Raw genomic sequence first — 16398 nt, forward strand, 5'->3', positions numbered from 1 at the left:
AGAATGAATGTTCTAGCAGAGTTTTCCAAACATCAGTCATTCACCTCTTTCATGATTTTCACCATAGCTACAAAATAGCACCATGATGGGCTGCATGCTGCCTGTACCACCATTTACTTAATGTTTTCTTTAAATGACTCACTTTTGTGTATAAATAAATTCATTTCAAAAGAAAGAAAATAGTTTCAAATGTTCAAATGCCATGTGAATTTCAAAGAAAAAAAAACTGTTCTAAAAAAATTGCATTTTCTAAATTGTACACCAAATTTATTTAAATCATAAAATAGCAAAACACTCTTAAATAAATACTTATTTTAAAAAGTAGTTATAAAGCAGCAAAATAAACTACTCAAAGGCACTTATGCACAATGCGGTTTTAAATCTTTGAGTTAAGAATACACTTAAAAGTAACGGGTACGCAGAGCTTTATTTTGCTTTTCTGTTTTTATGTATGTTTGAATATTCTCATAGTTTAAAAATGTTTTTAAAAATGTACTTCACAAGGTTAATGCTTCTTATTATCACCAGTAGAGAGCATATGATTGCTATAATTATATATTACTTATTAGTATTTCACTATTGGTATATATTTTATACACAACATATAATAGTTTCCATTCCTGGAAACCAACTATGCACAAAATGCTTCATAGTCACTGCTTGACATAACAACCTTATGAGGTTAGTGGTTTTAATATTGTCATTATATAGATGAAGAAACAGCAACTCTTAGAAATTAAGCAAATTGTTTGAGATCACAAATTTAGAAAATAGGAAATTAGTGCTTTAAACTCATGTGTATATGACTCCAAAGTCTATGTTATTCACTTCTACACTACTCTGTTTCACAAAAAGTATGGCTTGTTTTGAATGTTCTCTACCATTACTTTGAAACTTACTCTCTTTCACTGATAATCATAGTGTGACCTAGAGTTAGTCATTTATCCTCTAGGTCCACCACTTGTGCCATATTTTTAATGTGGGAAACTTTGATTTTGAATCAGTTGAACCAAAATAATTTGAAATGGTTGGACCAAAGCTCAGATGAGTTTGCAGATCATCTTACGTTAGAGTGTTTATAGAAATTTCTGAAATAGGTACTACACAGATGAAACCAACTCAGATCTGTCAAAATTATTCTAAATTATTGAGATCTAAGTAATTATGTTTTATCAAAATTGTTAAGTACAGAATCACTTCATAGAAGAAACAGTCAATTAACAGATTACTAAGGTGAAAAATAAATGAAGTTTAAGAACGTTAGTTAGATTTGTTCATTTAACAAATATGTATTGAGTTAAAATTCAAGACACTGCAGGTATAGAGGAAAAAAAGAGTATTCTTTCTCTGGAAGCTTACCATCCAAAAGCGAGAAAGACTTGAAATGAATTACTCCATTATGTTGCTCAAGCATACCATAGAAACACCATAGAAAAAGTGGCAACAGAAGGTACCATAGAAGTAGCAGTGGCACCAGGGATACCATAGAAAAAGTGGCACCAGAAGGCTGCTTTGGAAGTCAGGGAGGCGTCACAGGACACAGAGAGTTAAATTAAGACACAGAGGGTAAATAAAACCATGTCGCATTTTCAGGGTCAATATTAACAATAGCCAATTTTTACTAAACATTCAAATCTACACATTTTTTGAAACACTGTGGTGATTCCTTAAAAAATTAAACATAGAATTATCATATGATTCAACAATTTCATCTAAGTATATTCCCAGAGGATCTGAAAGCAGATAAAGAACAAATATTTGTATACCCATGTTCATAGCAGCAATAGCCAAAATGAGAAAACAGCCCAAGGTCCCACAGGTGGGCAGATACCTGTGGATAGACAACATGTCGTATATACATACAACTGAATATTATTCAGCCTTAAAAAGGAAGGAAACTCTGACACATTCTATAAGATAAATTAATGTTAGTCATATTTTACTAAGTGAAATAAGTCAGTGGTAAAAGGACAAATATCTGGTTCCACTTACTCTAGGTACTCTAGGTACCCAGAGTAGTCAAATTCAGAGACATAGAGTAGATTTGTGGTTGCCATGGAGGGGGGAAATATCGTATTTCAAAGTATTTATAGGAACTTCTAAAATAGGTGTACAAAGGGACTGGGGAGTTAGAGTTGAATGGATACAGAGTTTCAGTTGGAGAAGATGAACAGGTTCTAGAGATGGATGATGCCAATGGTTGTGCAACAATGTGAAAGTACTTAGTACTGTGGACTATACAAGTAAAAATGATCAAAATGGTAAACTTTACGTTGTGTATATTTTGCCACAATTTAAAAACTGTATACTTTTTTCTAAAACACAGACTTTACACTCATTTTTTTATATTTGAATTACCTTCAGTATAAAATATTGCTCTAGGAGGCAGAAAAAGACTGAAACCTCAATTTAGAGTGGATAAATCAGGAAAAATAATTAATGGGTCAACAACTATTCATTGAATACCTTCTGGATAGATGGACTTCTCATTATTCCCATGAATTTAAGCATGTTCAATTGGATATAAAAATGCAATAGGAAAACTGACATTTCTTTCTCAAAAGTTAGGAGTTGCCAAGACAAACGGTTTCACCGTATTTGAAATAAAATGAGGTCAAAATTCATTTTCAAATAAGAAAAAAGTGCATTTTTCATTGTTTATGGCCTAAAAACAACTAACAAAAGTGTCACCCTTGGATTAATTACAAGGGATAAAAATTTATGCTCTGGAAAGTAATATTTTCAAAAAGTCAGAGGTGACCAAAAGCAGTGTGTAATAACCAAAAAATTTAATCATAGCTGATATATTAAAATATTTATGATAGCAATCAGAGTTCACTTAGTTCAAACAAGTTCAGCAGGCACAGAGCACAAAGAAAGAAACAAGAGAGAACAGGTTTTGAAATTCTAAAAGCAAATCTTTGAGTCATTTGTATAATTTAAGTTTCCAGTTACTACAGATTTTACTGTCTGCCCATATTTTTTCTATTCCCAATAGCATAAACAACATTATTTTTCAGTTATAATGAAAGTTGACTCTACTTACTCCTGATGGAAATATCTGAATAATATTTCCAGCTATGTCTAGGATTCTTAGTTTTTTAAGATCACAAAGTTCCTGTGTCAGAAAACAGAAGAGATTTTTTTAATCTAATATTCAAAATCATAAGGAAAATCATAAATTTTTTTAAAGCTCCAACATGACGAAGGCAGCCGTCTTTCTAATCACTGTACCGACCAATTCTTCAGTACATCTTCCCAAGCAGATCCCCATATCCTGGACTGCCAGATATCTTTGAATTCTTCATTTCCTCTGACCACTCTGGGGCAATGTAACATAGCCACTGTGAGTTACACTACTTCTAGATTCAAATCTCACCTCTGGCAGGTACTATAACTATGGGCAAATTTCTTAATTTCTTTGTACTTCAATTTCTTCATTTGTAAAATGAAAATGCTAATAGAAGCCCTTAAGTCATATGGTTGTTGAATTAATTAAATGAGTTACGAATCTGAAAGTGCTTACTAAAGGCCTACTATGTGGTGAGCACTCAGTAGACATTGTCAATTATTAAAAATAGAAAGACGTTGAGAAACAGAAAACAGATGTAATCCTAGAGTATTGTCTCTATTAAAAATTCCACCAGGATTTATTAAGCATCTACCTTTTACTTAGCCCTGTGCTAACACAACCCTTTCCTTATAAAAGAAAGAAGATCTGTTACCGCCTCTACTACATGCCAAATGTGACTGCTCATTACCATAGTAACCACACGGTTGTTATAATGCATCTGGGTTCTGGTGTTTCTACTAGCAAGCAAAGGATAAGTATTATTTCTTTTTAAGTGGAAACATTAAAAAAAAAAAAACTTAAAAATTGAAAAATAAAGGTATGACTTACTAAACAGTCCCAACCACTTATAGTGATATTTCTAAAACGTCACTCATATATTGATGATCATACCTCTCCCTAGGGAGACGATATGCCTCTTTAGTCATGCCAGTACTCTTCCTCTTCAGTTTTGTCACATGTTATCTCAGGTTTCATTCTCTGGAAGCAGATGCTGAGATGGAATTTGGGGTGCTAAATGTTTATTAGGGATCACCCCTGTAAAAGGCAGGGTCAGGAAGCAGGACTGAGCAGATGGGGAAGTTGAGGTGGGATTCAGACACAATAGAATCTTGTTTAGGTGGGTGGGGAGCTCCAGAGGGCTGTTGCCCATCCAAATTCTTCTCTATCAGGCAGAAATGGCCAAGCCTTTATATCCCTCCCTTGTTAGGTCACAAGATGCAGAATGCTTTAGGAAGAGCATGACCTTGGGCAAGAAAAGAGGCTCTCTGCAGCTAAGGCAGACCCTGAAAGAGCTAACAGCTAGAGGCTGTCTGCAATCCCCTTCCCTACAGCTAGGCAGCAAATCCTTGAAGGGAGTTCTCTTCTTAAGTCCTACATAATCTTCCATTGCCATGATACTCTCCTTTGTATTGTATTAGCTGCAGAGATTTTCAGACTCCAATGTGTTCCTTCAGTATCTCATGTTATGATATAAGGGTTTCCCACCCTACTTGAAAACACTTCATAGCATTACTTCCATTGCTGTCGACTCTTTCATTTTCATTTGTTCATTTTTGCTGCCATGACTGCCACTATTATTGCTGTTGATATTTGTTGCTGCCTTGTTCTAATCTTTGCATGTGTATACCCCTCACGAGTATTCAATGAAGGTTTAAAAACTCACAAATAGGCAAGGGCAAAGTTGTGCTATGAGAATGAGAAGTGTTACGAAGGGTTAAGGAAACAGTGACATGTGGAAAATTTGGTATTAGGAGGTCAGGAAAGGCTTCCTGGAAAAAGTGAAGTTTAAGCTGAGATTCTTTGAGTTCTTTGGAACAAATGATGTTCCATTAAGAGTAAACAGTTGTTTGGGATAGAACTACAAGAAGTCTAGTGTGATGGTTAATTTTAGGTGCCAACTTGGCTGGATTAAGGAATACCTAGAATGCTGGTAAAGCTTTATTTTGGGTGTGTCTGTGTGAGCTTGTTTCTAGAAGAGATGGGTGTGTGAGTCAGTAGAAGGAGTAGGAAAGATATATCTTCAGTATTGCTGGGCACCATCCTGTCAGTTAGTGACTTCGATGAAAAAAAGTGATTTCCTCTCTCTTCTGGAGCTGGGACACTTCTTCTGCCCTTGGACCTCAGAACTCTGGGCTCTCCAGCCTTTAGACTCTAAGATTTATACCAGTACCCTTCCCCTCCAGCCACCACCTCCGGTAATCAGGCCTTTGACCTCCAACTGAGAATTACACAGTTGGCTTCCCTGGTTCTGAGGCTTTCAGAGTTGGACTCAGTCACACTACCAGCACTCCAGGGTCTTCAGCTTGCAGATAGCCTGCTGTAGGACTTCTCAGTCTCCATAATTATGTGTGCCAATTCCCCTAATAAATCCCCTGTTATCTATCCAGTTATCTGTCTATCTATCTATCTACCCATGTAAGTATGTTATTAGTTCATTAGTTGTGGCCTTCCAGAAAGGCACACAGCCAACCCACAATTCAAGTAGTTGAATACCATCAACTACTCGCTATCCTCCTGCCCTGTCACTTCCTGCTAGTGCCTCTCATCTGCCATATCCAAGAGGAAACCAGAAGACAAAGGAGTTCACTGCTGCCCACACAGGTCAGTCTCCCAAGCAGAAGGCAGGACAGAGAGTGAATATGAAGGAGAAAAGGAGGAGAGCCAGTACACATTCCAAAGCCAAAATGAACTTGTATTTTGTTCTGTATACATGGTTACCAGATAAAATATATAATGCTCACTTAAATTGAAATATCAAGGCTTGGCACGGTGGCTCACGCCTATAATCCCAGCACTTTGGGATGCCGAGGTGGGCAGATCACGAGGTCAGGAGTTTGAGACCAGCCTGACCAACATGGTGAAGACCTGTCTCTATTAAATTACAAAAATTAGCTGGGCGTGGTGGTGTCTTCCTGTAATCCCAGCTACTCAGGAGGCTGAGGCAGGAGAATCACTTGAACCTGGGATGTGGAGGTTGCAATGAGCCGAGATCGTACCACTGCACTCTAGCCTAGGCAACAGAACGAGACTCTGTCTCAAAAAAAAAAAGAAAAGAAATACCAGACAAACAATAAATATGTTTTTTAGTCTATTCCATGAAATATTTGCAACATACTTATAGCAAAAAAATTTAATCATTGCTTGTCTGGAATTCAAATTTCAGTGAGCATTCTATATTTGTATTTACTAAATCTGGCAGCCCTAGCTATGTGAGATAATTCAAATTATAGCCTTCCTCTGTCATAGGGATTTGGGAACTGACTACATTTAATCTGAGGGAAAGCAAGTGGTGGCTTATACTCAGATACCCAAATCTAATCTATAACCACCTCCCATCATGTTGAGTTCTTCTCCAACAACAAAGTGGTGTGGCTCCACGTTTTGCTCACCTCTGGCAAAACTCCAATGTTGTTTCTGGCTAGCAAAAATTTCTGAAGCTTCTTCAAGAACTTAATCTCTTCAGGTATGCATATCAGCTGATTGTAGTTAAGTTGAAGTTCAACAAGATTCTTAAGAAAACAAAGTTCTCTAGGAATGCTGACTAGTTGGTTATAATTTATACTCATGTAAGTAAGACTTTTTAATCTAAAAAAAAAACACCAAAGTATATGAATGAAACTCACAAGAATAACAGAGTCCACTATATAGGCCCAACTTAGCAGAAGCCATGTGTAAGTTTATTTTTTGTAGCTCATCTGAGCTTTCTTCAGTCAAGTGTTTACAACTATTGTGAATCATAAGTATAAAAAGTTTTTGCTGAAATTTCATTTTTAAAGACCTTTTGTAATCAGATGGCTTATGTTAAAAGTATGTTAGGTAATCAAAACCTAGATTTAAGAAAAAGAAAATTCTATTTCCTTCCTTTATACATATACATTTCTCATATCCAAGAGAAAGCTAGAGGACAAGGAGAACATGGACACACCTATGTATACAGATCGATACAGGTACAGGCATAAGCATACGTAGACATAAATATACCTAGTACCAAATAGATATGAGTACTGCTCAATTGCTGTGGAAGTTCAAAGATGAATCAGCCACAAATTCTGCCCTTTTGGATGTCATGGTTTAGAAGGAGATATTAAATAGAGCCATAAACTGAGAACAGCAAATACCATTGGCTAAGGAGAAAAAGGTTAAGGAAATTTGATTCTGTAATTGCAGATATGGTTCCTGAAGCATATTGCAAGTTTTTCTAAAGAATTGACATTTTGAATTTGGCCCTGAATAAAAGAACTTATAAAATAGGGCAATAAGAGAGAATAGTAAGCTAAGAAAAAATATTATGAATAAGGAAGCAGAAGGCAATTAACATTACTAAGCACAACTACATGCCTGTGCATTAAATTTAATCATCAACAAAACTCTGAGGTTGGAATTACTACTCTTATTTTAAAAGTGAGGAAAATAAAGCATTCTTAGAGGCAGTAAATAAATTTCCCAAGTTACCTATCTGGTAGGTAACAATGTCAAAATTCTAATGCAGGTGTGTCTGTTTGAAAAGCTAAGAGTGAAAACATGTAATGATCTCAAGGTTGAAGTGTGTTAAGATTGAAGTAATGGCCGGGCGCGGTGGCTCAAGCCTGTAATCCCAGCACTTTGGGAGGCCGAGGCGTGTGGATCACGAGGTCAGGAGATCGAGACCATCCTGGCTAACATGGTGAAACCCCGTCTCTACTAAAAATACAAAAAACTAGCCGGGCGTGGTGGCGGGCGCCTGTAGTCCCAGCTACTCGGAGGCTGAGGCAGGAGAATGGCGTGAACCTGGGAGGCGGAGCTTGCAGTGAGCCGAGATCGCGCCACTGCACTCCAGCCTGGGTGACACAGCGCGAGACTCCGTCTCAAAAAAAAAAAAAAAAAAAAAAAAAAAAAAAAAAAAAAAAGATTGAAGTAATGTAAGAATGAGGGAACTAAATTTTTAGGCAGTTGAAAATGGGAGACTGGAGGTTAGGAAGTCATCAGTGCTAGCAAAGGGAATTCTGAGGATTCTATAGATTTCTCGATACACAGTAGAAGCCATATGAATACATGGGACTGACAGGAAAAACAAAAGAAAATGGGCAGAGAGAAAAGAGAGGAAGCCAATAGAAAGATTCTTGAGAAATATAAACAACTGACCATTAAAAATTAAAGGCACCCAGCAAAGTTATGACCAGAGAAGTAGAAGAAGAACCAGATTAGCAAGGAATCTCTGAAGGTGTGAGAGAAGAAAATTTCAAAATTGAAGAGATGGTCAAAAGTTTAAATGTTAAAGAGTGATAATCCAAACTAACAAACAAAACTAGTAGAACTAACACAGAGTCACAAACTACCAAGTCAATATTTTAAAAATCTATTGTATCTCCATATTGTAGCCACAAACAATTAGAAAATAAAAGTTTAAGATTTCCATTTATAGTAATGTATAAAAAACCCTTCATGAAATAGTTAAGAGTACATATAACAAAAGACATGAGGGACCTCTACACTGAAAACTATAAATCATGACTGAGAGAATGTAAAGGGGCTCTAAATGAAAGTAGAGATACATTATATTCAGGAATAGAAAAATATTGCTAAGATATCAACTTTTTAATATTGATCTATAGATTCAATAATAGATCCAAATAAAAATTTTGACAGCTTTTTTTGTGTAAGACTTGACTCGGGCTGGGTGCTGTGGCTCATGGCTGTAAACCCATAACTTTGGGAGGTGAAGGTGGAAGGATTGCTTGAGCCCAGGAGTTTAAGACCAGCCTGGGAAACATAGTGAGACCCCACGTTAAAAAAAAAAAAAAAAGACAAATCAATTTTAAAATGTATATGGAAATTCAAAGGGCTTAGAATAGCCAAACTATTATAAAGAATAAAATCAAAAGACTCACATTACCTTATTTCAAAACTTACAATGCAGCTGCAGCAATCAAGATCGTATGGTATTAGAGAAATGATAGTGCTATGGTCTGAATATTTGTGTCTCTTCAAAATTCATATGTTAAAATATAATCTCCACTGTGATGGTATTACGAGACGGGGCCTTTGGGAGATGATTAGGTCATGATGAGGGGGTAAACCTCATAAATGTAATTAATGTCCTCAAAAAAGGCCCCAGAGAACTCCTTGTCCCTTCTACCTTGTGAGGACACAGTGAGAAAGGTGGCACTCTATGAACCAGGAAGTACACCCTCACCAGACATCACATCTGCCAGCACCTTGATCTTCACTTCCCAACTTCCAGAACTATGAGAAATAAATTTCCATTTTACTCCTAGAAATTTAAACGAAAATGAAATTAAACATGTTTACAAAAAGATGTGTACAATAATGTTTATTGTAACTTAATTCATAATAGCCCTAAACTGGAAAAAACCCAAGTATACATCAATAGGAGAAAAGACGAATAATTTAGGGCCTATTCCGGCAATGAAATGCTACTCAGAATAAACAAAAACTACCAGGCATGGTGGCTCATGCTTGTAATCCCAACACTGGGAGGCCGAGGCAGGCAGATCACTTGAGGTCAGGAGTTCGAGACCAGCCGAGCTGATATGGCGAAACCCCATCACTACTAAAAATACAAAAATTAGCTGGGTGTGGTGGCAGGCACCTGTAATACCAGCTACTCGGGAGGCTGAGGCAGGAGAATCACTTGAACCTAGGAGGCAGAGATTGCAGTGAGCTGAGATCGCTTCATTGCACTCCATCCTGGGTGAGTAGGGCCAGACTCTGTCTCAAAAAAATAAATATAAACAACAACAACAAAAAAAACCAATGAACTATTAATAAATGCAACAGTTATGTGAGTCTTAAAAAATATGCTAAGCAAAAGAAGACAGACACAAAAACGTATATCCTATATGATTCCATTTATTTAGTTCTAGGAATGGTAAAACTAATTTATAAAGAAGACAGAAATCAGAATATTGATTGCTTATGAGAGGTAAGAATTCACTGGAAGGGTGCATGAGGAAATTTCTGGGCTGAAGAAAATGTTTTACATGTTATTGGTGTGTGTACATTTGCCAAAATGCTTTGAATAGTTTTATGTAATTTTTATTCAGCAGAAAAAAAAGGTCATTATATTTGACTATGTAAAGGACAGTAACGACTTTTGAAAATGATCTACGGTAGGATGGAGAAGACAGTTTTGGTTACTGTAGCCTTGTAGTATAGTTTGAAGTCAGGTAGCATGATGCCTCCAGCTTTGTTCTTTTGGCTTAGGATTGTCTTGGCAATGTGGGCTCTTTTTTGGTTCCATATGAACTTTAAAGTAGTTTTTTCCAATTCTGTGAAGAAAGTCGTTGGTAGCTTAATGGAGATGGCACCAAAACAGAGATATAAACCAATGGAACAGAACAGAGCCCTCAGAAATAATACCACACATCTACAACCATTTGATCTTTGACAAACTTGACAAAAACAAGAAATGGGGAAAGGATTCCCTGTTTAATAAATGGTACTGGGAAAACTGGCTAGCCATATGTAAAAAGCTGAAACTGGATCGCTTCCTTACACCTTATACAAAAATTAATTCAAGATGGATTAGAGACTTAAATGTTAGACCTAAAACCATAAAAACCCTAGAAGAAAACCTAGGCAATACCATTGACATAGGCATGGGCAAGGACTTCATGTCTAAAACACCAAAAGCAACGGCAGCAAAAGCCAAAATTGACAAATGGGATCTCATTAAACTAAAGAGCTTCTGCACAGCAAAAGAAACTACCATCAGAGTGAACAGGCAACCTACAGAATGGGAGAAAATTTTTGCAATCTACTCATCTGACAAAGGGCTAATATCCAGAACCTACAAAGAACTCAGACAAATTTACAAGAAAAAAACAACCCCACCAAAAAGTGGGCGAAGGATATGAACAGACACTTCTCAAAAGAAGATATTTATGCAGCCAACAGACACATGAAAAAAAGCTCATCATCACTCGCCATCAGAGAAACACAAATCAAAACCACAATGAGACACCATCTCACACCAGTTAGCATGGCGATCATTAAAAAGTCAGGAAACAACAGGTGCTGGAGAGGATGTGGAGAAATAGGAAAACTTTTACAGTGTTGGTGGGACTGTAAACTAGTTCAGCCATTGTGGAAGACAGTGTGGCAATTCCTCAAGGATCTAGAACTAGAAATACCATTTGACCCAGCCATCCCATTACTGGGTATATACCCAAAGGATTATAAATCATGCTGCTATAAAGACACATGCACATGTATGTTTATTGCAGCACTATTCACAATAGCAAAGACTTGGAACTAACCCAAATGTCCATCAATGACAGACTGCATTAAGAAAATGTGGCACATATACATCATGGAATACTATGCAGCCATAAAAAGGATGAGTTCATGTCTTTTGTAGGGACATGGATGCAGCTGGAAACCATCATTCTCCGCAAACTATTGCAAGAACAGAAAACCAAACACTGCATGTTCTCACTCATAGGTGGGAACTGAACAATGAGAACACTTGGATATAGGAAGGGGAACATCACACACCAGGGCCTGTCGTGGGGTGGGGAGAGGGGAGAGGAATAGCATTAGGAGATATACCTAATGTAAATGACGAGTTAATGGGTGCAGCACACTAACATGGCACATGTATACATATGAAACAAACCTGCACATTGTGCACATGTACCCTAGAACTTAAAGTATAATAATAATTTTAAAAAAAGAATGGAGAAGACAGAAGAGAATTTACAATGTGTTACACAGGAAGCAAAAGCAATAGACACAGGACACTTTAGAGAGAGATAATAAAGAAGCAAGAGAGAGAGGAAAGAAATAGAACAATGGAGAGAAAGAGGCTGGAAAGAAGGGAATTGAGGGAGCTCAAATTTCTCAGGAAAACAGGAAGTAAAGTTCTTTGCAGTATAAAGGGTCAAAGAAGGACAACTCAGCACCGAAATGGAGTGAAAATGTGTGGAGCAGGTCCTGTGGGGAAAGGGGGAATTTTCCTCATTAATCATTTCTATAATCATTATTTTTATTATATCTGATTTACTATATCATGGGAGTTGGCTTTTCATCTTTTTTGTTATTTCAAGGCAATAAAATGAGCTCATCCTATTGTTCATTTGTCCATCATTCATTTGTGTGAGTAAAGAGGAGGGAGAGAAACAAACATCTGCCATTGTTTCTATTTCCACAAAGCAGGGAGATGTTGTACTTTTCCAAAGAGCATCTACAGGAGATATACTTGCAGCTTCTCCCTGACATCTGTCTTCCCCAGGAGATTGAAGAACAACTTCACTGATGGACAAATTTGGAGAAAGAACTGAGCCTGCCGACTTAGTCCCTTGCTCTCTCTCTCTCGCTGTCTTCCAAACTCATTCTGTCACCAGGATGCCCATGCTGTCCTCCTCCTGTGCTTGTGCAGTGCTGGCCATGACAGAATTGTTTAGGAGTAAAACTCTTACCTGCCCAAACTTGACTCCAAGTCCATGAACTGTAGTTTAAACAAGTCAAAAATCAAAACTCCCTTTTCCCTCTCCTAAGTTCTAAATAAATTGAGAAATAAGATATAGGATTTAGAGAGAAGGAAATTAAACATCAGCACAGAGCTGACATGATCACTCTGAGTCCCTGCTAGTCCTCCTCTGTATTAAATATTCCACCCCTTCACAGCCTTTCCTGCTGAGGCTGCTGCTTACTTCATGGCAGGAAAAGAGGAGAATGTCAAACTACACGTGCTCAATGCTTCACCCAAATCCACTAAGAAGTCATTCTTTTGTCTCTGGAAATGAGTGAACAAAGGAAATGGAAAGAAGCTAGAATAAAAATAATAACCAATAATAATAAAAGCTAACATCCATTGAGCACTTACTCAACCCTAATACCTTTTATGTCCCAGGCTCAACCCTAAATATATTGTATGAATTCGCTTAACCATCAAAACAGTCCAATGAAGAAAACACTATCATCATCCTCATTTTGCAGATGAAGATGTTAAGATATAGAAAGGTGAAGAAACTTTCCCCGGCTCTGAAAATGGAATTCTGCTTAGACAGATGATCAATTAGTCAATATCTAGGATACGGCCAGAATACAGACAACCCAAAGTTAACTATAAAACAGAATAGACCTATACACTTTGCAATCCTACTTTTTTCAGTGAAAGCATTCTTTCATCGTTGTAACATACTCCCTTAGATTTACATGATTCCTTGAATATTGTAATTTGTATTACAAACAGAGATAAGTGTATGAAATTGTGAAATCATAACATGTTATAGCTGCAAAAACTTTGAGGTTCATCTATTCAAAATTCTTTCTTTAGAGATGAGAAAGCAGCAGTTCAAAGCAGTTAACTTACTTGCCCAAAGGCATACATCTAGTTGCACAGAGATATGCCCTGAACCTCATTCACGAGATCTCCCAAGGGATTTTTTAAATTATATCATCATCAATATATAAATCAATTGATAAGCTGAATTAATAGAAAAGCAAGCAGACAACTATTAGCATGGCATTTTCATTGCTGGAAATATTTATCTTCTATAGAAATTAGATTAATTCAATTCTTTTCTAGTTGCTCTGACTTAAAATATTGCTTTCCTTATAAAAATATATTTGGAAAAAACTAATGCATTGGCTAGAGGTACAGACAAGTAAATTGGAATAGATGTTAGGTGCTGCAGAGAGCCCTGTGTTGAGGACTGTTCAAAGTTTTGTATTCTCTTTTAAAACTCTGGATGCTCTTGCTCTGTGATACATCTGTTTCTGCTCAACAGGCAATAAAGGGAGTCTCCAAAGTAAACCTGAACAGAGTTCTCTCTCCATCTGTCAGAGGAAAAGCCCAAGAGCATGTTTTGCCTACAGAAGGACAAGGCTCTCAGCTGGCTCCAGAAAGGCATTCTGTCTGTGCAGATGTGTAGGATAAGGAAAAACAGCTTTTTTTTTTTTTTTTTGGTTAATGACAATAGAATGTGGGGTTTTTAAAAATGAAAATGACAAAGCAGTTTTAAATCCTTAGTTTTTATATTACCTTTTCCATCAAACTCAAAATGGTTTACAATACACATGCGAAATAACATTTAATGTGCCCAATTCTGTGGCTATCCAAGCTCCAAGAACCTCAGAGGTGGGAAATCAATGAGACCATCAGCTTTAGAACTTTATGTTTCAAAGTCCAATGTTTACACTAAAGATTACCAAGTCATGCTGTTTCTCATTTCTCCAAAGTGTTTAAAGAATCATCTGCTTAAAATTAGTGGCTTGCCTCAGTCCTTCAGATCCCTCTTTGCTATGTATAAATCCCACAGGGACTTGTTGCTAGGCATAATGCTTTCAAATGACCAGGGTGGGGATAGAGGAGGGGTGTGATTGTTAACCAAGTCTTGCTATAAACAAAATTACCTGCTGACTTCTTGAGGAAGCTGCATAAGATGATTGTTGTTCAGATTAAGCAGTATTAAATTTTGTAAGCCATCTGTTAGAAAAATAATTTTAGTCACTTTAGCCATCTGTTAGATCATTTTAGTCACTTTCTACTTTTCTACATACCTTTATTTTCCTTCTGGTTATTGCCTTGGCCAAGGCTCTTTTGGTGGTGGTAACAGAAACCCTCTTAAACTAGCTAAAGCAAAAAGGAGTGATTTATCGCAAAGTTACAGATCTAACTCACATCACTGTGCCTGAGGAATGAGTATGCAACTAGGCTCATCACAAACTGGAATCAGAGGCTAAAAGGCACCCAGAACCTAAGAATGTACTGTCTGAATATCTCTGCAGAAAATATAGTTTAGTTCTTCATTACAGCTTCTCTCATTTTCGTATTTATAATATCTTACTCGCACTCTCTTTCCTCCCTCCATTCTCTCTTTTGAACATGTTTGCTCTATTTTTCTATGTACTCATAACCATATTACAACTTCTGAATTTGAATGTTCACAGACAGGGAAGACAGAGCTTTCAAACTCGCTTGTCCACAGGAATCAAAATGATAATCCCATGCCATGTCAGACAGGGCCACCACCATTCAGCCAGCTCTGGCAATTGTTATATGGGAATGCAACTGCAGTGTTGCTAAATCTTTCTTTTTTAAAACAGATTTTTAAAAAGAGCCAGAGATCCAGACTTCTATGTGAACTCTCCTGATTTGAAAACATGAGCACCTAATTCAAAGATTTTTAAAGGCCAACAAAATAGAATCAATTTATTTATGAACCAGATTCAGCCCATGGGCCACCAGTTTGCAACCTCTGCCTAAGGTCATGTAATTATCTCAAACCAATTAAACTGTTTTAGACTCTATCACAATTCCCAAGAAAGAGAAAATATGACAAGCTTAGTTTGGAATACAACTCCAGCCCTGATCAATCTGCTCTGGTCAGGGAAACAGGGTCATGTAATGCAACAAGGTTGTTCAGACCCATGCTGGGCAGCATTAAACTCCCTGACATCAAACTACTTCTGACCTTGAATCATCAGGACCTGACATAGTACATAACTTAGGTCAATCACATGGGATTTTCAAAGTTCAACAACCCCAAATCAAGAATGTTCCCAACTCAAAGAAATGGTAAGTGTTTGAAATGAGAGCTATGCCAATTATCCTGATCTGATCACTATATATTATATGTATCAAAATATCACTATGTACTCCATGAGTATGTACCATTGTTAACTGTCAATTAAAAAAACAATTATTTTTAAAAAGAAATATAGACACTAAAGACACTCAAGAGCACTCCAAAAAATTTTTACATACATATATAAAATATATCTATATAGATATAGATACAGACATACATATACCTAACTTATCTCAAATTTAAAGGCAACATGATAGAAAATTCCTTATAGAGCCTTAATTAGTATAAATTAGTGTGTTCAATATTGTTTATGTATATCAGGTTGCACTTACATTTGTCCCCTCAGTATAGGTCATAAAATATTATTATCTATTGATTTGCATGACCTTAACATTTTTAGTGTAAACTGTTTTCTTCCAAGGTAAATTTGTAACTGAATTCTGGTCTATGGCTTTGCATATATAATGTGTTCAAGTATCAATAATTGTTCGTTACATCTATTATTTTGGAAAAGAATATTTTTCCAAGATATATGACCTAAGATTTTAAAGTACCTTTAAAAAGACAGTACTAGAGTCTACTTGTGCTATTTGCCAAATATAACCCCTAATTTATTGCTGTATGTGGTAATGCGGTTAATAAACTCTGTGTGAAGATTACAATGATTATATATAGCACCTGTGCCTCAAAAGTTCATAGAAATTTATAAATTTTATAATATTTCTCTAGTTTTACTACTAAGGACCAACACAGAAAGTGGTGAAGTACCTTGCATTAGTTGATAAAGCT

At 36.6% G+C, this 16398-nt stretch overlaps 2 protein-coding genes across 3 annotated transcripts in view; one reads left to right on the forward strand and one right to left on the reverse strand.

Annotated features, from left to right (window-relative positions):
* Positions 1–16398, forward strand: part of PIP4P2 (phosphatidylinositol-4,5-bisphosphate 4-phosphatase 2) — a 724054-nt gene that overhangs the window by 570646 nt on the left and 137010 nt on the right. The gene's annotated exons all lie outside the window — the stretch shown is intronic.
* The window catches only part of LRRC69 (leucine rich repeat containing 69), a 137359-nt gene that overhangs the window by 75597 nt on the left and 45364 nt on the right, over positions 1–16398 (reverse strand). Inside the window, exons 4-6 of one of the 2 annotated variants that reach the window (XM_050802632.1) lie at positions 14432–14504; positions 6463–6658; positions 3047–3118 (exon numbers count right to left, since the gene is read on the reverse strand). The exons of the other annotated variant lie outside the window; for it this stretch is intronic. Of the exons in view, the coding sequence (XP_050658589.1) occupies positions 3047–3118; positions 6463–6658; positions 14432–14504 (341 nt within the window). The remainder of the gene's footprint in view (positions 1–3046; positions 3119–6462; positions 6659–14431; positions 14505–16398) is intronic. 2 annotated transcript variants of the gene reach the window in all.

This window comes from Macaca thibetana, chromosome 8, assembly GCF_024542745.1.
Source record: "Macaca thibetana thibetana isolate TM-01 chromosome 8, ASM2454274v1, whole genome shotgun sequence".
In the NCBI taxonomy this organism is placed as follows: Eukaryota; Metazoa; Chordata; class Mammalia; order Primates; family Cercopithecidae; genus Macaca; species Macaca thibetana.